The sequence below is a fragment of the Macaca thibetana genome, chromosome 7 (genome assembly GCF_024542745.1).
Source record: "Macaca thibetana thibetana isolate TM-01 chromosome 7, ASM2454274v1, whole genome shotgun sequence".
Lineage (NCBI taxonomy): Eukaryota > Metazoa > Chordata > Mammalia > Primates > Cercopithecidae > Macaca > Macaca thibetana.
Genome location: NC_065584.1, coordinates 128,315,782 through 128,337,541, shown reverse-complemented (window position 1 = coordinate 128,337,541; position 21,760 = coordinate 128,315,782). Strand labels below are relative to the sequence as shown.

Below are 21,760 nucleotides of genomic sequence, written 5' to 3'. Positions count from 1 at the left end.
AGAAAAAGGTTCAGATTGGTCTAGGCTTACAAGGAAGTGGAGGAGTTTGAAGCACTATCTCTGACTGGAATCCAGGGACCAAAGGCAAAGAGAAGGTATTAAAGATTTTTAAAAAGAGACTAAAACTTAATACAGCCAGGCAATTCTAGTAGCCAGTACTCAGCTCTTAAGTGCCTACTAAATGTGTCCATGCATTGAATTAACAAGGTTCTTTAATCTCAGAGCAGGGATGGTTCCCAGCCGGAGCTGTCCCTCCATAACCCATGGCCCAAGGCTGAGCAGCGTCCCCAGGACCCGCAGGAGAGCTGTTCACATCTCCATCATGGAAGGTGAGCATGAGCTCCTTGAGGTGACCACTGGGGTCCTCCAAATTGTGACCTGGGACCTTGAAAAGGACTTTGAAAAGAGGCTAATTTACATTAGTGACAGCAGCATGTCTCTTGGGGAGAAGGGTCTCCAGTGGCAAGTAGGTTTTATCCAGCGGATGGGAATACTAGCTGGGTACAGGGTGAAGAGGTGTGGGTATCTAGGCAGGGGGGTTGTGGATTTGAGGGTGCTGGGTTAGCCCTTTGGAGGACCTGCATATGTGGGATCTAAACGTTCCATGCAGTTATGAAATTGCTTTCCATCAAGAGGCTTTTCACGCCTGGCATGGTGGCTCATGCCTGTAGTCTCAGTACTTTTGGGAGGCCTAGATGGGTGGATCACTTGAGGTCCGGAGTTCAAGACTAGCCTGGCCAAAATGGTGAAACCCTGTCTACTAAAAATACAAAAATTAGCTGGGTGTGCTGGCGCATGACTGTAATCCCAGCTACTCGTGAGGCTGAGGTAGGAGACTCGCTTGAGCCTGGGAGGCAGAGGTTACAGTGAGCTGAGTTCACGCCACTGCTCTCCAGCCTGGGTAAAGGAGACTGTCAAAAAAAAAAAAAGTTTTAAAAGGGGGCTGGCGCAGTGGCTCACACCTGTAATCCCAGCACTTTGGGAGGCTCACTTCAGGTCAGGAGTTTGAGAACAGCCTGGCCAACATGGTGAAACCCCTTCTCTACTAAAAATACAAAAAATTAGTTGGGCGTGGTAGTACAAGCCTGTAATCCCAGCTACTAGGGAGGCTGAGGTGGAAGAATTGCTTGAACCCAGAAGGCAGAGGTGGAGGCTGCAGTGAGCCCAGATTGCACCACTGCACTCCAGCCTGGGTGACAGAGACTCCGTCTCAAGAAAAAAAAAAAAAAGAGGGTTTTCACTTGTTTGCTAAATCTGACCAATCTCCACAGCTTAAATTATCAGGATGGCTGAGACTATTAACCAGTAAGTGAAAATTCTTGAATCTGAAGCATTTCTAGTAGCTGTCACCCACCATGTTTTGCTTCAGCTATAGAAATCTGTCCTGTTGGCTGGGCACAGTGGTTCATGCCCGTAATCCCAGCATTCTGGGAGGCCGAGACAGGTGGATCACCTGAGGTCAGTAGTTTGAGACCAGCCTGGCCAACATGGTGAAACCCCGTCTCTACTAAAAATACAAAAATTGGGTGTGGTGATGCACGCCTGTAATCCCAGCTACTTGGGAGGTTGAGGCAAGAGGATCGCTTGAACCCAGGAGGCAGAGGTTGCAGTGAGCCAAGATTGTGCCACTGCACTCCAGCCTGGGCAACAGAGTTAAGACTCCATCTCAAAAAAAAAAAAAAAAAAAAGCAATTTGTCCTGTTGCTATCTGCATATCTTACCACTGTCTCAGGAAATCCAATATGACCCATCTCCCTCCAGACTCCCTTCCTTTGGAGGCAGCAGAGGTGGGGAGAGAGAGAAATTCTATGTCTCTCCACTGAACTAGATACCCCAGTAGCTGAGGCCAACAATCTGTTCTCTGGGTAGTTAATGCTGTTAGGAGGTGCTCCCAGAATACTGCCCTCTAGCTGTTGTCACTGGCCCAGGTCACCCGCAGGCTGGATACAGGTGTAAAGTTGAGTGCTTTCATTCCCAAAGATGGTGTTTTTTGGGGACCTCAGAAGATCTCACACAGCAGGAGACAGAAGGATTGGTTCATACCTGTCTCTCTCCTGGGATTAACGGTGTAGAAGCTGGTGGGGACAGCCCTTTGCCTTTTCTGTAAGAATGCTGCTTGGGAATGAAAATGCTCAGGTTAGGAAGGATATCACTCTGCTGTTTCCCTGAGATCTAATTTGTGTTTAGGATTTTAGGACGTGTCACTGTGTGAGATTCCATGTTACCAGAGTCTGGTATGTAACTCCCTACGGTCTAGAGGTTGAGAACCCCGGCTAGACAAACACTGTCAAGTTACTTGAGTATCTTCAATGCTCCATTTGTAAAACAGGGACATCTTCCTTGCCCACTCCATCGGTTGCAAGGAAGCTAATATGTGCAGAAGTACTTTAAAGAGACTAAAGCGTTTACAGGCAGGCAGCAAGCACAGTGCAGAATCCTGGTCAGGAAGCCAAGGTGTGACTAGGAGCTCTGCCATGCACCTTCTGAAACAGGTTGTTTTCTCTCTGAGCCTAGTGCCCCCACTGCAGAACAGAGCTGAGTGCGGGAGAGTGTGGACTACCAAGTAGAATCATTATGCAAAGAATGGAATTATGGATACATGACCATCATCAGACACAGCCTCCTGGTGTTTCCTCCCATCTTAGGCTGACCCGGAGAACTGAGCTTGGCTCTCACTGTCCCTCTTTTGGGGTGTACATCTCAGGAAGTAGAATGAACTTCTCTTTGAGGAAACATAACTTTCTCCCCTCTGTGGCCTTTCTTTCCATCCCTCCTGAGGCTGAAGCTAGACGGTCCATCCCAAGTCTTCCACAGAGCTGGGACAGCTGTCCTCCCGAACACAAGGCTTACCCTAGGGAAGCCAGCACCATGCAGGATTAAAACAGGAGGAGCCTTGTGCAAGCCGACTTCCCAGAACAGGGAAGAATGTCCAGGAAACCAGCATTCCCAAAAGAGGGAGGGCGGAGGCTCTCTGTGTAGACAAAACTCATTGAGAGCTGCTGCCAAGTAGGGTTAGTAGAACAACTCAAGAAGCAGGGAAAACAGTCCTTGTGATCCTGAGACATGCTGAGGCTGCCTAAGTTCCCCATTCAGCTCTGGCTTTACCTCCAGCCTCCTCCTCCTCCCAGAGCCTCTCTTCTCCCATTGCAGGAGCAGGTTCCTTGTCCAAACTATTCCCCCTTGTTGTCAAATGCAAGGAGAGGTACAGTGGGGAGAGGCTGCTGAGGAGTATAGGCCCTCTAGGGCCGGGGCACTTCCTTGAAACCAGCCTCATAGAATGGCACACTTGGTAGGTTATAGCTTAGCAGACTTCCAGGTGCTTCTCACACCCTGTGCCCAAGGCTGCCAGTGGACAAACACAGCCTGTGGCCCTGGTCATGGCCCCCAGCCCAGGACCCATTTGATGCAGGACAGGGCAAGTACAACTGACCTGGCCCAAATGAACCTTACACGCTCAGAGTGAGGAGAGGGAGATGACATCCGGTTTGGATGTGGAAATAAAAGATTGTAGCAATTAAATGGCTTTATCAGTACAGGGGGTTACCAAGCCTGTGGAAGAATGGATTAGTTTCTAGGAGGCAAGAGTTCAGATGCAACATCTTTCAAGAGGGCTTGCCTTTAAAGGTCCTGACAAGCACAGCTGACCCTAACTGCCCACCCCAACCAGGGAGGAAGGGGCTGCGAGGGATGTGATGAGGGCCTCAGAAGAAGGGCACAACCAACAAAAACCCCAAGGAATTTATGGGCATTTGAAATTGGTTCATGCTCCACCAAAGACTGTCTTTTCTATAGTCCATTTGGCCCATTTAGTATCACAGAGACCACCTCCTCCCACTTCAGAGCCACCCAGCCCCAAAGGTAGCGCTGACCATGCAACTTGGCTGGCACCAGGGCAGGCCTGGATTATATATGGCCTGGATAAAGCCCAATGGTGTTGTAACTTTACATCCTGGATTTTCTGGGACAGTCTTGATTCCCCTTACCCTCTGGGATTGTTCTCTGCCCCCTCTGTCCCTGGCCCTCTGAGAGGTTGGAGCCCTTATCCAGGCCTCAGGGAAAGAGCTGCAGGCCAAGGAAGCATTACTTTTTATGGCTGTAAGTGCTTCTGACTAAATCCAGTCCCCTGATAACGGTGGCCTCTCAGAGCTGCTCTTTCCCTGCAGTTCAGCCTGATCTGAAGCTTGGGGAGGTGACCTTCTTCCTGCAGCACGCGAGGCACTGCTAAGGGGCTGCTATGGTGTGGGATCTGCGGAAATCCTTTGTTCCTAGTTGGCGTTCCGTCTTTCCCTCTCTGTATCTTTCCCTGCCTGGCTGGTTTCTCTGAAGTAATCAGCTGGTTTCCACTGAAGAAGTATTTGCCTTCCTGGGCCGCCATGGGGAAGAGTCTGATTAAGATTCACACCAGAGTCCGGGTTCAGCTCCGGCTGACTAATCACTGCTTTCGGCCCCTGAGTGTGCGCATCCTGAGGATGGGGCCCCGGCTCCAGGGTAGGGTCCTGACTGCTGTGACCCCCGGGCAAGGGAACCAGCTGGAGCACTTCCAAGGTAAAAAAGACTCTCCTGCTTTGCTGTGCCACTCAGCACAGACCCTTCCCACAGCACCCCTCCCATCTGTCCCAAAATCACAGCGTCGGCGAAACGGCAGGACAGGCGGTGGCTTTTACAGCAGTGAAAACAGTTTCTAATATAGGACTAACCTGATGTGGGAGGGTCACCTTACAGGTGAGATCTATTGAGGGAGGAGACCAACTGATATTTACTGAGCAACTGTATTTGTCAGACATTTCGACTAGAAATGCATATTTAATTGGATGCAGTGGCTCATGCCTGTAATCCCAGCACTTTGGGAGGCCGAGGTGGGCAGATCACTTGAGGTCAGGAGATGAGACCAGCCTGGCCAACGTGGTGAAACCCCGTCTCTACTAAAAATACAAAAATAGCCGGGCGTGGTGGCGGTGCCTGTAATCCCAGATATTCGCGGGGCTGAGGTGGGAGAATCGCTTGAACCCAGGAGGTGGAGGCTGCAGTGAGCGGAGATTGCGCCATTGCACTCCAGCCTGGACGATGGAGTGAGATTCCATCTCAAAAAAAAGAAAAAGAAATGCCTATCTATCCATTACCTTGTTTAATGAGAGCACCAACAGCTCCCAGTATGATGTGGCTCCAGGTGGTCCTCTGACTTTTTCTCTTCTGATGTCACAGCATCCGCCTCTCTCCTTCCCCACAAGCTGAGGGCATGTAATCGTAGGTTAAGCTAAGCTTTTCTACTTTGAAAGATCTTGCAGTCAGAGCTGTCCTCGTGAAGGGGCAGGCCTTTGAAAGGGTGGCAGGTGCCCTGTGCAATGGGGCCGAGGTTCCAGGAAAAGGGGGGCAGAGGACTGCCTGGGAAAGGAGCCAAGCCAGCAATATGCTGCAACCAGGGCCTTAAGGTTTCTGCCTTATCAGTGACCCATAACCTGTTCCAAGGTACCTCTTCCTCAAGCTGCATGTGCAAATGGGGACATCAGGGAGGAATACTGGGTAAGAGAGAGGTCAAAGGAACAGCAAGAGCTCTAGAACAAGGGACAGAGGCTCCTAATTTCAGGTTATTTCAAAAAAGTTTCTTGGGCAATTAAGACCTAAATCTAAGGTAGATGCTGGCTGTTGATTTAATCCATCCTGGCCCATGGTTCCATTCCATGGAATCCGACTACAGTTAAGTCGTCACTTAACATCGTTGATAGGGTCTTAGAAACTGCAACTTTAAGCAAAATGATGTACAATGAAACTTCTGTTTTCCTCATCAACATTATAACAAAATGGGGCTGGGCGTGGTGGCTCACATCTATAATCCCAGCACAAAAACCTGTCTCTACAAAAAGATACAAAAATTAGCTAGGCATGGTGGCACATGCCTGTAGTCCCAGCTACTCAGGAGGCTGAGGTGGGAGGATCACCTGAGCCTGGGAGGTCGAGGCTGCAGTGAGCTATGATTGCACTACTGCACTCCAGTCTAGGCAATGGAGTAAGACTGTCTCAAAAAACTAAAAAACTTTTTCAAAATTATAACAAAATGATGCTGAAGAAAACATTGGAGGACCTGCTGTAACATTTGACTTAAAGTCATGGTTTCCAGGAGCCTGTTGACAACGTGAGGACTTAATGGACATGATCAGCAGGATCATGAACTAGAAAGTGCCTTGGATTCTATCCTTGGTTTTGCCATTAACCACCAACCACATGACTTCAGGTAACCCCTTGCCCACACTACCTTGTGGAGTTACTGAAAGATAAAATGAAAGTGCTTTAAAAAGTTGAAAGCATTATACAAATTTAAGATTTTAGCACAGGGACAGCTAGGACTATGAGGAGCTTCTGAAAGCAGAGATTGAGAACTGTGGCAAATGTATGAGCCGTGAGGCAATGGAAGGCGTAACTGGATGGCAGGTGCCCTGCCTTTGCCCCCACCCCCTCTCTTCCTTGTCCTACTCATTCATAGCCCAGATTCCAGGGCTTATTCCTCTGGAGAATCCTTAACTGTGCCTGTGCCAAGACAGGCTCCACCAGGCTGGTCAAGCAGGCTGCCTGGGTGCAAATGGTCAAGCCATGAGGGAGCCAAGGAAGATGGACACACTGCTTCTGAAAGGTTACTAACACCTTTTTAAGAGAGACCTTTGGACTGCTTTGTGTCCTGGGAGAAGGGGAAAAAAGACAGCTTTGGGCATCTGGAGCTAGCCCTGAACCAAAAAACTCCCTAATCAGCCTGACTTAGGTAAAACCTTTACTGAGCTAGGAATCTGGTTCAGTCTGGGATTGTCAGGGACTATTTCAGGGCAACAGAAAGGGACTGGCTTTTCTTGTCATAGGTCACAAAGGCAGAGAGAACCACACCAGCACTACCAAGATGGCCAGGAGTGGAAAATGTAGACGTTGAGCCTAAAACAAGAAGCCATGTCCTTGGGAGCACTGTGATGTGGGCCACACTCACTCACTGTATGCCCAAAGCCTCTGGCCTGGGTAGCTGCTGTTCAGTTGAGAGTGTAACCAGCTAGTTTTCCCTGCCAGGGCTTGAGTCCTGTGAGAACCTTGCAAAGAGAGAAGAGATAATGGGTAGTTTTAGGGGATAGAATACCCCTTTCTCCTACCAAATGTAAGAGAAATCCACCCACCCACCCCTCACCGACACAACAAGATTTTCTCAGAAACCGTTTTGTGCTCTGAAGGGCCTAAAGATAGGGGAGCTTTTCAGCCTATCCTAGACCCAGCTCCTTCTCAGGGGAAAAGAGGGAGCTGGCCAGGGACTACTCCCACGCCCCCTCAAGAAGAGCAGAGAGAGTTTCTACCCCATCATTCCACAAGGTCAGAACAGCTAGAACGGAGGCTGAAGAGACTGAGAGCAGCTGCAGAAATCCAAAAATTTTGACCTTATGAGCTCAAGATGCTGTATGCTGATGCTGGATTTTTACAAGGATACTCAGTATTTGATGGAACCCAGTTAGGCAAGACATTCTCCTTCTCCCCATTCCTACTTCTCTTTTGTTAAAAAGTTTATAGTTACAGTGTCTCGCTATGTTGCCCAGCCTGGTCTTGAACCCTTTGGCTCAAGTGATCCACCCGCCTTGGCCTCCCAAAGTGCTGGGATTACAGATGGGAGCCATCGCGTCTGGCCCATTCCTGCCTCTTAAAGCCTTCCACCCAATAGGCAGACTTGAGACTCAAACCGTGGTGCCAGCTCTGCATCGGGTAGTTTGGAATTCAGATTCTTTCAAATTGGGGTAAAAACCAGGCCTAGGACACTAAAGGCAAGGAAGGCAGAATCTTTAAGAAATTAGGGGCTGGGTGTGGTGGCTCACACCTATAATCCTAGCACTTTTGGAGGCCAGGCATTCTAGACCAGCATGGCCAAAATGCCAAACCCCATCTCTACTCAAAACACAAAAAATTAGCCAGACGTGGTGGCAGACACCTGTAATCCCAGCCACTCAGAAGGCTGAAACACGAGAATCGCTTGAACCCAGGAGGCAGAGGCTGTAGTGAGCCAAGATTGCACCACTGCATTCCAACCTGGGCGACAGAGTAAGACTCCGTCTCAAAAAAAAACCACGCACACACAAATTAGGCCAAAACCATAAGCAAAAAGCAAAGAAATACTTTTCTAAAATGGCCACTGTGATTTCTATGGCTCCTCTTGTTTCATACATATATTTTATATATATCATATATATCATATATACATGATATATATTTTATGTGCTATATATAGTAATATATATAATATAGTATATATTATATATACTATATTATATATAATATATACTATATATAAAATATATATATATGAGACAGTCTTGCTCTGTTGCTTAGGCTGGAATGCAGTGGTGTGATCTTGGTTCACTGCAGCTTTGACCTCCCAGCCTCAAGCAACCCACCCACCTACAAAGTAACTGGGACAACAGGCATGCACTACCACACCTGGCTTCCTCCCCACCCCAAGGCAGAATCTTGCTCTGTTGCCCAGGCTGGAGTGCAGTGGCACGATCTCTGCTCACTGCAACCTCTGCCTCCCGAGTTCAAGAAGTTCTTCTGCCTCAGCCTCCCGAGTAGCTGGGATTACAGGCGCCCGCCACCACACAAATACAAAGTTTTGTATTTTTAGTAGAGATGGGGTTTCACCATGTTGGCCAGGCTGGTCTCGAACTCCTTACCTCGTGATCCGCCTGCCTCGGCCTCCTAAAGTGCTGGGATTACAGGCGTGAGCCACGGTGCCCAGCCTTTTTTTTTTTTTTTTTTTTTTTTTTTTAAAACATGGAGTCTCACTCTGTTGCCGAGGATGGAGTGTAATGGTGCAATCTCAGCTCACTGCTGCAACCTCCGCCTCCCAGGTTCAAGCGATTCTCCTGCCTCAGCCTCCCAAGTAGCTGGGATTACAGGCATGTACCACCACACCTAATTTTGTATTTTTACTTGAGATGGGGTTTCACCACGTTGGCCAGGCTGGTCTGGAACTCCTGATCTCAAGCAGTCCACCCACCTTGGCCTCCCAAAGTGCTGAGTTTACAGGCGTGAGCCATCACGCCCAGGCTGTCATCTTCTTGATATATCGAAATAGAGTGCAGTGGCTACTGCTGCTGGTCATGTGGGTGTGCAGAATGGTACCCAATAAAACACAGTGGGTGCCACTGGAAAGCAAAGGGTGCATTGGGACACAGCCTAGTCATGTTCCTTTTGCCTTTCTAGGCCTAGAGTCCCTACGGGACAGTGCCCATTCCACGCCAGTGCGTTCCTCTTCCCATGGGGACACCTTCCTGCCTCACGTGAGAAGCAGCCGGACAGATAGCAATGAGCGAGTAGCTGTGATTGCAGACGAGGCCTACAGCCCTGCAGACAGCGTGCTGCCCACCCCTGTGGCTGAGCACAGCCTGGAGCTGATGTTGCTTTCCCGGCAGATCAATGGAGCCACCTGCAGCATCGAGGAGGAGAAGGAATCTGAAGCCAGCACCCCAACTGCTACAGAGGTGGAGGCCCTTGGGGGAGAGCTGAGGGCCCTGTGTCAGGGGCACGGCGGGCCCGAGGAGGAACAGGTGAATAAGTTTGTTCTAAGTGTCCTCCGTTTGCTCCTTGTGACCATGGGACTCCTCTTTGTTTTGCTCCTCCTCCTGATCATCCTTACCGAGTCTGACCTTGACATTGCCTTTTTCCGCGATATCCGCCAGACCCCCGAGTTTGAACAATTCCACTATCAATACTTTTGTCCCCTCAGGCGATGGTTTGCCTGCAAAATCCGCTCAGTGGTGAGCCTGCTCATTGACACCTGAGAAGGCATGACTCCTCCCAAAAACTAGCCAGGTGGACCAAGGAGCCCGGCTACCCATTCCCAGCAATGGGACCCATCGCGGAACCATCGGCACATATACCAAGTCCTCCTCTCATGACTCAAAGTCCACTGCAGCCTAGGAGGGTGTTTCCCAGAAGAAGAAAGGGATAGGCTCACGCCCTGTCTAAACAAACTGGGAAAACTCATTTTCTTCAGAAGTTATTTCAAGAAAGGCTCAGCGACTCTGTTTCTCATCTTTCCAATTTGCAGGATAATTTTTGGTTTATGAATTTTGATTTTTCATAGATGTGTATTATTTTGAAGTATCAAATAAAAATAATTTATTTTACTATTACTGATTATTGCAGTAGTGTCACCTAGCAGAGGGGACACTAGTTGAAGACTAGAGAGCTGCTGTCCTCTGTATTCTGCAGGAGCTTTCCTGCTGGTGCCACTGGGTTCCAGTGGATTAGTCACTGCAGCCTCAGCAGGGCAGGCCAGGGATCTGGACAATGAGGACTGTTTAGTTTTTTTTGCCAGACAGAACTTTTAAAAAAGTAAACATCCATGTAGAATGATTAAATGGAAAGTTGCTTCTTATGATGGTCTGAGTTGGATTTTCTTTTCCTTTTGTTTTTTCAAATCTGAGCAGAGTGGGCATCTGAAGGGACCACCGCTACAGCAGCAGCAGCAGCAGGGGTGGGGTAAGTCTGTCCCCTTAGTCTAGAGCCTAGTGGGCATCACCACAGTTTTGTATAATGAAACTAGACTTAACGTGATTTTTTTTTCTGAAGAACCTCAAGACTTTTATAGTGCTCCAGGGGCGTTAAATGAATTCAGTGGTGCCAGAGATATTTCTGTCAGAAATGTTGGACAAAGTATGGTTAAGAGAAAGAGTTAAGTTACCTGAGAGACTGTTGAGATTCGGAGAGCAGTGCTTATTTTATATACACCCCCCGACCCAAAGACTATTTCAATTTATATTTTAACAACAAAATGTTATTTTCTTAACAATTCATATTTTGTTTTTACTTTATGGATTAAGAAAATAGACCCTGATGAACTAAACGATGCAAGAAAGAAACTGATCCTGAGAATGAAATGCTTCAGAAAATAGAATTCCAAGATCAACAGCCTTAGAAGGGACCAGGAAAAGAATCTTTTAAAATAGGATTTCTAAGAGATGCCTACAAAACACAGAAGGTGACCGTGGCAGAGACCAACACTTAGATGTAGAAATGCTGCCCCCTAGGGTCATCCTCTGCATAAGTTCTAGGAAAGCATCACCATCCTTGCAGAGGGAAGTCCTGGAAGCACACAGAAGCACAGGCATAGGAAGGGTGAGTGTGGGGTCCTAGGCCCAAGCTCTTCAACTCTAAAACCAATCACACACAAGATCCTGTTTTCATCTCAGGGAGAGATTTCTAAGTCATCTGGGGCTTGAGGGCTTATTTAAGGATGGTCAATGGACATATTCCTGGACCCACACAAAAGTAGAGCAGCTGCTGATTCCCTAATTGGACAGCCCCAAACACAGAACAGAATGAGTCACTTGTAGATTTGACCTCCCCTATTTTGTCCCCTGAGATGGTAGAACCATGTCCATGTTTAGAATACAACAACTGTGGAATAATCGGGGCTCTTAGGGAGAGATTTGCATAATTTTAAAGACATCCTTTCATCTGGACCAGAGGTCAATAAACTTCTGTAAAGTGCTACAAGTAATTATTTTGGCTTAGCACGCCTTGCTCTGTCACAACCACTCAAGTCTGCCATCACAGCACAAAAACAGCCATAATTTGTAAATGAAGGAACATGGCTGTGTTCCAATAAAACTTTATGAAAACAGTGAGCTGAATTTGGCCTACAGGCCATAATATGCCAATCCTGATCTAGACAGTAAAACTGATCCTTACCAATATGTTAGCAGAAGAGGGTCAGTCAGCTCTGTTTCCATGCCTGACATGTATTAAAGATCTGGGACCTCTTCCCAGTGGAGGCACCAGGGTTGCTTGTTTAAAGGGTGCTTGAACAACTAACCAGCAAAAAGATGTCTGATGCCAAATGGCCAAGTACTGGAATGCTAAAACACAGCTGGAATCTAAGAAGGGAAGAGGGCCTCTCTGACCATTTTCATACCAGCAACAATTTAGGCAGAATTATAAACATCTGTTTATCGAGTGACAATATAAACCGAAAGAGATCCTAGTAGAGATTAGGGGTCAGTTAAAACCAACTAGCCACTGCCACTTGTCATCTACATAGCAAAGGCTTTATTTAGCACAGGACTAATGTGAAAAGTAGACCCAGAGATTAAAAGGCTGTCAGGAGACAGGGGGCTGGTGTCAACCTGGATATCTACTGTCTTATGCAACATAGAAGATTACCTTTTAGTGTAGTGCTCCTACCTCAGTTTGTAGAATCTGGTGTTTCTATGCAGTGAGTGATAGCCTCAACTCCGACCTTTCATATTCACATTAGAGACAGATGCAATTCCATATCCTAGTATGTTCCTTGTGTCTAGAGTTCTAACAGTACAGTAGTCTATGCCATTTCTAACAGCTAAATTTTGCTCTCTAAACAGAAACTTTAGGGTTGTTTTTTTCCAGGGCTCATCCCAGAAAATATGGATAGAAAAGTTTCCTTCAGTTTGCTTTTCAAATAGTGCTTGAATAATAAACCTCCTTTGGTGATTAGTCTTTTTTGGTATATCTCCACCATTAAAAATTGTTCAAGTTTTTAACCTGGTTATACTGTGTTCTAACATGTCTCTCATTTTCTCTCAAAATTATTTTATCTCATTGTAGAAAAAGCACTGGTTTTCATAGCTTCATCTATCAGAGGAAATAAAACTCTTACTAAAGAATAGTGTACTGCATCTTTAAGCAGTAGAGGGTAAACTACCTGCAAATGTGAATTTCTTAGTTTCATTTAAAATATATATAGTTGTTAACCTTCCGTGTGCCAAAAACTCTTAAGTTACATTTTCCTTCAAAGCAATGTACTTTTTTCTACATATGCAGTATGTAGTTAGCATAAAATCATTGGTGCCATGAAGATTATTTTTAAACTTAAATAAATATTTAAATATCATGGAAGAGTGGGCTTTTTCTTTAATAACAGCCTGTCTTATTTTCCTCCCTTAAAGTTACACATAGATAAAAGAATACCGGTGGGATTTACACAGCTGACTACTATTCACTTCGATCATATAAAATAATCATTTTGCTTGTATCCACCTATTATCCTTGTCCCATACCCCCAAATACATACTGTTTGTTAGAAACTGAGAAGTGGCCAGGCGCAGTGGCTCACGCCTGTAATCCCAGCACTTCGGGAGGCCGAGTCGGGCAGATCACGAGGTTAGGAGTTCAAGACCAGCCTGACCAACATGGTGAAACCCCCATCTCTACTAAAAATACAAAAATTAGCCGAGCATGGCAGCGCGTGCCCATAATCCCAGCTACTCAGAAGGCTGAGGCAGGAGAGAATCACTTGAACCTGGGAGGCGGAGGTTGCAGTGAGCCAAGATCATGCCACTACACTCCAGCCTGGGTGACAGAGCAAGACTATCTCAAAAAAAAAAAAAAAAAAAAAAAAAAAAGAGAAACTGAGAAGCTATAAAATGTAATAATTTTAAAGTGAATTGGACATCATTTTTCTGATGAGGAAAACCAAGAAGGCTAAGTGATTTTCCCAAGATTACATAGTGGTAGAGCCCAAACTAGAACCCAGATGGTCCAGCTTCTGGTCTGGTGTTCTTACTCAAGCCTGGAGTAAGTGGGAGCACAGAAAATACTTTCTAAAAAGGAACTACAATGATACCACCACCACATATTTACAAAATATATCCCTATAGCATTATCTTATCTGATTATGTAACCATCACTCTGTGGCTACAGAATTGGAAATGGTCTTCCAAATTCTATGAGGATAAGAGGTGACACTGGGGGCTTGGTCCACTGTGCTAGCTTCTTACCTAATCTTTGTCTTCTCAATTCTGCCTGCCCTCCACTCTCCCATTTCTGTTTCCAGATCATCTTCCTAAACACCAATCAGGCTATGTTACCTCCAAATTTCAGAGGTACCCACTACCTATAAAATGCTATCCAGCACCCTATCCCCAGTGGAATTTTTTGTATGTTTTTATGACATAAGATTTTGCTTGAAGTGATCCAAAGAGTAAAAAGCACAACAAACACTGGACCTGGGCGGCTTCCCATGGCCCTGCCGATTCACAGCAGCCTCCCTTCTGCTGACAGCTTATCAAGAACAGCCTGTGCACACACCCTGGTAGGACTCTAGTCCCTACTCCCTCTGCTTTGGATTCCTCTAGCACAATTTAGCTCCTCTGCACCTGAACACACTTAGTTTTAGCTCATGAACAGGCTTCCTCTTCAGACCCCTACAACCTGCTGATGGAATGGAGTAAAACAAGCAAAGCACACTTTTAATAAATTTCCTCTTGCTCAGCTTCCATTTTGGGGAAAACGTATCATAAAATGTTTTGTTCTTCAGCTCTGTGTAATTGTACTAAATGTTACCTTCCTCATAAATTCCACTTTTTCATTTGAAATCCAAATATTTACAGCCAAATGAGTCAAAATACAATCTGCTATCTTGGTATTTCTAGCCATCAACACCCTACTAAAAAGCAGGGGGAAATGTACTAAGTCAGAAAGGACAACCCAATGGGACATGGAAGTTTTTGGAATCTGAAGTTACAGGGCATAGATTTCCTCTTCTCAGTTTGATACAGAAGGCATGTGTGTCTTCTCCCCAACTCTACCCCATTTACTGTACATTGGCTGAAAGGATTTAAATCCTTGTATCCACAGCCCTAAGGATCCCTGCTTTCCTAGAGAACTCCCTTTCTAAAATCTTGGTGAAAAGGAAGCTTTTCAAAAGGCCAGAATAGGCCGGGCGCGGTGGCTCAAGCCTGTAATCCCAGCACTTTGGGAGGCTGAAACGGGTGGATCACGAGGTCAGGAGATCGAGACCATCCTGGCGAACACGGTGAAACCCCGTCTCTACTAAAAATACGTAAAAAACTAGCCGGGTGAGGTGGCGGGCGCCTGTAGTCCCAGCTACTCGGGAGGCTGAGGCAGGAGAATGGCGTAAACCCGGGAGGCGGAGCTTGCAGTGAGCTGAGATCCGGCCACTGCACTCCAGCCTGGGCAACAGAGCGAGACTCCGTCTCAAAAAAAAAAAAAAAAGGCCAGGCCAGAATACTAAAATAGGACTTAAGCAACTCAGATTCGATTAATTCCTAATCATTTGTGGTTTCTCCTAGTCTGACCAAGTCTCTGACAACCGAAAATGAGAATTGTCTGCTCCTTACTTAAAAGTTACATAACAAAAGGCTGGGTATGTTTAAAAAAAAAAAAAAAAGAATAAAAAGTGGAATTCAGAGCTTAAGAGATATCATAAAGGCCAAACTTACAGAAAAGGCTTATCCTGAAGGAAGCAATAATACACAATTACTGAAGCCGGCTGTAGGCAAGTCTGTGGGAGAAGTACCTTTCACTACAGATTACAGTGTAAGGTCCCAAGGGGGACAATTTTCTTTTATGTGCTGTGTAGATTTAAACAATTACTCCATTAGAAAGCTTATCACCAAAAAAAAAAAAAAAGTCCCTAATCATTCTACTTTCTTCCTGCATTGCCTCCAGATACAACTCTATTAAGTGTAAGTGAATATAAATAGCACTGTTTATGAAGCTACTATGGCAAAAGAAACCACAAAAGTGAGGAACATCAAGAATTTGCTAACATTTATTGAAGAGGCCAGGCAATTATCGCCAAGTATTCAAAGCTTAAATGATAGTACTAATTTGATTGAGAGTAGTTTTCAGCATCTTTAAAAACAAAAACAAAAACAATTCCCATAGAACTAACCACTCTAGAACCCATGAGATTAATTGGTGTAGAAATGAAAAAGGGAGCCTAAAGCCTTTACAATGTTTCCTGAACAGTTTAATTATAACTCAACCTCACCTAGCTTTACTTTCCCTTTATAAATTAACATTTCCATCTCACTTGTCAATTCCTCTGCTTATACCAACTAGAAAATAGAGAACTATTGTTCATAAACACCTAAACCTATTGAAAAACTTTTTACACTTAGATTACAGAGAAGAAAATTATTTAGAAATTTGTTTTCAAGGAAATTATATATCACTATATTTCTCTGATATAGAATTATGCGAAAATATTTCCTCTTAGAATTCAAACATATTGCCAAAGCTGTTTACAAGTCTTTCAGTATTTGGCAATGAAGAATGAAAAAAGTTGGATAGATGTCACACAGTAATATGAATAACTGATTTGGCAGCTCCCCTCCCAACAATAAACACATTGAAATTACCATAACTTCTGAAAAGAAAACATTTTTGATAAAATACCAAAAGTGGTGAGTATTTCATAATATTTCACCTAAATATGAGTAAGAATGAAAGTATTCACTTAACAGGCTATTGAATTTCCTTTGGACAGTTTAAAGATCGGGACAGGTAAGACTGGGGCATTCTTCATTCTAAGCAGTAGCTTTCACTTCTTTATCCATTACCCATGGTACTACAGTGATAAAATATATATATATAATTTATTTTACATCAAAATATACATAAACATATATACCTACCAGTATATATGCATATGTAACTAAGTTTTACCAAATAATACTTACTCAAATATGTTTTCTGTTCTTTACAAATTCTTTCCTTTTCATTTTTTTCAACACCAGTCATTGTCATTTAACTGATTTCATGTGAAGAGCAAAAACCCAGTCTGAAAAACACAGGTCTGAGGCAATCTTATCCTGGAATGCCGGGACCGGGGCAGACCCAAACCCTGTGCTTGGGAGTCCTGCCTGTGTCTCAGGAGTCATCTAGAGGAAGGGGAAAGGAAAATACAGACAGACCCAGACCCTGCCCTGGGTAAACCAAAGCTGCTCGGCAATTATCTTGGCATTTCACATAAGATTTAACCTACAGGCAGGGGGCAAAAAAAGTTCTCAGTTAAAAAAAATCAAGTTTCAAATCACTGAGTTAGATTACCTTTCCGGGTCCCCTTCCAATGTGTGAGCCTAGAGATAAGTATTCATTCCAAACTATAAAATAAACCACAAATCACTATAGAATCAAAACCATATCATTAGATCACAAAAACTTTAATAGTCAAAGCTTTATAATTTATAATGTTAGAATTTCTCAGCATACTGTCTCAATTAAAAGTGCTCATGGCCAGGTGCAGTGGCTCATGCCTGTAATCCCAGCACTTTGGGAGGCCGAGGCAGGCAGATCACCTGAGGTCAGGAGTTTGAGACCAGCCTGGCCAACATGATGAAACCCCATGTCTACTAAAACTACAAAAAATAGCCAGGCATGGTGGCAGGTGCCTGTAATCTCAGCTACTTGGGAGGCTGAAGCAGGAGAATCGCTTGAACCTGGGAGGCGGAGCTTGCAGCGAGCTGAGATCCAGCCACTGCACTCCAGCCCGGGCGACAGAGCAAGACTCCGTCTCAAAAAAAAAAAAAAAATTTTTAAAAAGTCCTGAAGGCACCTGAGCCTCCCCTCAAATTCCCTCCCCATCCTGCAGAAGCAACCCTCCAAGACTTCTCCCTTACTAAAATTACACTCTTCTTATAGTCTTATTAATAAAACAATGTTAATATTTGCTAAATGTAACACATTACCAAGTAAACACACTAAGGCACACCAATTACTAGGTTCCTTGGACAGTGGTCTATTTGAACAAATTGATGTTCTTGAACCAAAAACTCAGCAGCTTTTTTCATTCATAAAAACATGTATCTTCCCGCTGGAATTACCTCCAGCCAAAATATACCGAGTTGGGTGCATGGCATTGATGGAACACACAGAGACAAGGCATTCTCCACCAAACGAATGCACCCTCTTTCCTGTCTCATGGAAGATTTCTACCCGTCGTGGATGGGCCATGCTGCCAACTATGACACAGTCTTCTTGTTTAGGATCCCACATGGCTTGGAACCTGGTCAGCCATCGCCCAGTGAAAGTGTTGTGCCTAGTGAGGAAAACAATATATTTTTTAAATGAAGTAAGGTTAAATAAGGTAGCACTGGGCAGAGGGTAAAGATGGCATTGCTCCTAAATGCTAGTTTTTTCTGCTAAGTTTCTTCTCATTAAGTTACTGAGTTACCACCAACCTTATCTCATCCTCTCTACAGGACTGAACCTCTGGACAGAGACGATATCCTCCTCATCCAAAAATCTCCCAAAATAAAACATATGGAGTCCTTTATAGTACTCAAAAGCGGAAACACAAGTACTGCCCTTTTAGTCTCTTTGCCTTAATATCACTAACAATCCTTTTTCATTAAAGTATGGACTATAGAGAAACACATTTCCCACTGCTACTTAAATGATCCTATCATTAATGAAAATTCTTAGCCCCTAGAATAATCACCCTACATAAATTTTTTAAACATATACAAAATATAGGTGGGCACAGTGGCCCATGCCTGTAATCCCAGCACTTTGGGAGGCTGAGGCAGGTTGGTCACCTGAGGTCAGGAGTTCGAGACCAGCCTGGCCAACATGGCGAAACCCAGTCTACTAAAAATACAAAAATTGGCTGGGCACAGTGGCTCACCCCTGTAATCCCAGCACTTTGGGAGGCCAAGGGTGTGGATCATTCAAGATCAGGAGTTTGAGACCAGCCTGGCCAACATGGTGAAACCCCGTCTCTACTAAAAATAGGAAAATTAGCTGGGCGTGGTGGCGGGCGCCTGTAATCCCCGCTCCTAGGGAGGCTAAGGCTGAAGAATCGCTTGAACCCAGGAGATGGAGGCTACAGTGAGCCAAGACTGCGCCACTGCATTCCAGCCTGGGCAACAGAGTGAGACTCTGTCTCAAAAAAAATAAAAATACAAAAATTAGCCAGGCATGGTGGCGCGTGCCTGTAATCCCAGCTACTGGGGAGGCTGAGGCAGGAGAATTGCTTGAACCCGGGAGGTGGAGGTTGCAGTGAGCTGAGATCACGCCACTGCACTCCAGCCTGGGTGACAGAGGGAGACTCCATTTCAAAAAATTAAAATTAAAAAATTAAAAAACAAAATACTGGCTGGGCACAGTGGCTCATGCCTATAATCCGAGCACTTTGGGGGGCCGAGGCAGGCGGATCACCTGAGGTCAGGAGTTCGAGACCAGCCTGACCAACATGGTAAAACCCCATCTCTACTAAAAATAGGAAAGTTAGCCAGGCATTGTGGCTCAGGCCTGTAATCCCAGCTACTCAGGAGACTGAGGCACGAGAATTGCTTGAACCTGGGAGGCAGAGGTTGCAGTGACCCGAGATCGTGCCATTGCAGTTCAGCTTGGGCAACAAGAGCAAGACTCCGTTAAAAAAACAAAAGGCCAGGCGTGGTGGCTCACGCCTGTAATCCCAGCACTTTGGGAGGCCGAGGCAGGCAGATCACGAGGTCAGGAGATCGAGACCATCCTGGCTAACATGGTGAAACCCCATCTCTACTAAAAAAAAAAAAAAAAAAAATACAAAAAAAATTAGCTGGGCGTGGTGGCAGGTGCCTGTAGTCTCAGCTACTGGGGAGGCTGAAGCAGGAGAATGGCGTGAACCCGGGAGGCGGAGCTTGCAGTGAGCTGAGATGTGCCACTGTACTCCAGCCTGGGCAACAGAACGAGACTCCTTCTCAAAAAAAAAAAAAAAAAAAGAAAAGAAAACAAATTACCCAATTAAAAAATGGGCAAAGAATCTGAATACACACTTCTCAAAAGATGACATACAAATGGCCAATCAATTATATGAAAATATGTTCAATATCACTAATCATCAGTGAAATGCAAGTTAAAACCACAATGAGATATCACCTTACATCTAGTAGAATGGCCATTATCAAAACAAGAAGAGATAGCAAGTATTGGTAAAGATATAGAATACAGAGAAGGAGGACCCCTAGTATGTTGTTGGTGGAAATGTAAATTGGTGCACCCATAATGGAAAACAGTATGGAGGTTCCTCAAAAAATTAACAATAGAACTACCATATGATCCAGCAATCCCACTACCGGGAATATATCCAAAGGAAATGAACTATCTGTGAGATACCTGTACTCCCACATTCACTGTCACATCTAAGATATGGAATCAATCAATCAATGGATAAATGAATAAAGAAAACATAGTATATACACATAATGGAATACTATTCCACTTAAGAAAACCCTATCATGGATGAACCTGGAGACATTATGTTAAGTAAAATAAGCCAGGCACAGAAAGACAAATACCACATGATCTCACTCATATGGGGAATTTTAAAAAGCTGAGGCTAGTTCGAAGGTAGTAACTTATTTTAATTGATTGTTCACAGTCAGTTACAGATAATACTCTTTGTTCTACTCTTTCCCACCTTCTCACTACTGCACTTGACTAGTCTAAAAAATAATAATAAATAAAAAATAACAAAGTTGTAATGCCGGGCATGATGTCTCATGCCTATAATGCCAACACTTCAGGAGGCCCACATAGGAGGATCAGTTGAGGCCAGGGGTTCCAGACCAGCCTGGGCAACAGCAAGTCCCCATCTCTACAAAAAATTTTTAAAATTAGAGGGACATGGTTCTGTGTGTCTGTAGTCCCAGCTACTTGGGAGGCTGAGGCAAGAGAACTGCTCAAGTCCAAGAGATTGAGGCTGAAGTGAGCCATGATCATGCCACTGCACTCCATACTGGGCAAGAGAGCGAGACCCTGTTTCTTTTTCAAAAAAAAAGAAAAAAAAAAGAGAGAGAACTTAAGAAACTGCTGGGCAGAGAGGGAAAGGGTTGGGGAGATGTTGGTCAAAAACTATGAAATTTCAGTTAATAGGAGAAATACATTCAAGAGGTCTATTGTATATCAGGATGACCATAGTCAATAACAATATTTATATTCTTGAAGATTGCTGACAGATTTTAAGTGTTCTCACCACAAAATAATGGTAAGTACGTGAGGTAATACATACGTTAATCAGCTTGATTTAGCCATTCCACAATGTATATATTTCAAAACATGTTGTACATGATAAATATATACAATTTTATTAGTCAATTAAAAAATAAGACTGGGTGCAGTGGCTCATGCCCGTAATCTCAGCACTTTAGGAGGCCGAGGCAGGTGGATCACTTGAGTCCAGAAGTTCAAAACCAGCCTGGTCAACATGGGAAACCCCATCTCTACTAAAAAAAAGTACAAAAATTAGCTGGGCATAGTGGCGCGTGCCTGTAGTCCCAGCTACTCAAGAGGCTGAGGCAGGAGAATTGCTTGAACCCAGGAAGCAGAGGCTGCAATGAGCCGAGATCATGCCAATGCACTCCAGCCTGGGCAACAGAGCGAGACTCTGTCTCAAAATAAAATAAAATAAAATAAAAATAAAAAATAACATAACATAACATAACATAACATAGGTTGGGCATGGGGGCTCACACTTGTAATCCCAGCACTTTGGGAGGCCAAGGTGGGTGGTCGCTTGAGGTCAAAAGTCCGAGACCAGTCTGACCAAGGTGGAGAAACCTCATCTTTACTAAAAATGCAGAAATTAGCCAGAGTGGTGTGAACCTGTAATCCCAGCTTCTTGGAAGGCTGAGGCAGAATTGCTTGAACCCAGGAGGTGGAGGTTGCAGTGATCCGAGATCATGACACTGCACTCCAGCCTAGGCTACAAAGTGAGACTCTATCTTTAAAAAAAATAAAAATAAATAGGCCGGGCGCGGTGGCTCAAGCCTGTAATCCCAGCACTTTGGGAGGCCGAGACGGGCGGATCATGAGGTCAGGAGATCGAGACCATCCCAACATGGGCTAACATGGTGAAACCCCGTCTCCACTAAAAAATACAAAAAACTAGCCAGGCAAGGTGGCGGGTGCCCGTAGTCCCAGCTACTCGGGAGGCTGAGGCAGGAGAATGGCATAAACCCAGGAGGCGGAGCTTGCA

The 21,760-nt window shown here is 44.9% G+C and overlaps 2 protein-coding genes across 7 annotated transcripts in view; one reads left to right on the top strand and one right to left on the bottom strand.

The window, feature by feature from the left end:
• FRMD5 (FERM domain containing 5) overlaps positions 1–12,886 on the top strand; it is a 339,581-nt gene extending 326,695 nt beyond the window's left edge. For 2 of the 4 annotated variants that reach the window (XM_050799486.1, XM_050799489.1), the window contains 2 exons: positions 223–329; positions 9,217–12,886. In XM_050799486.1, coding sequence (XP_050655443.1) covers positions 223–329; positions 9,217–9,794 — 685 coding nt within the window. In that variant the 3' untranslated portion in view covers positions 9,795–12,886. The remainder of the gene's footprint in view (positions 1–222; positions 330–9,216) is intronic. The other 2 variants (XM_050799487.1, XM_050799488.1) reach the window with 2 other exon arrangements.
• Positions 12,887–15,545: 2,659 nt separating this feature from the next.
• The window catches only part of WDR76 (WD repeat domain 76), a 44,943-nt gene continuing 38,728 nt past the window's right edge, over positions 15,546–21,760 (bottom strand). For all 3 annotated transcript variants that reach the window (XM_050799474.1, XM_050799472.1, XM_050799473.1), the window contains exon 13: positions 15,546–17,839. In XM_050799474.1, the coding sequence (XP_050655431.1) occupies positions 17,575–17,839 (265 nt within the window). In that variant the 3' untranslated portion in view covers positions 15,546–17,574. The remainder of the gene's footprint in view (positions 17,840–21,760) is intronic.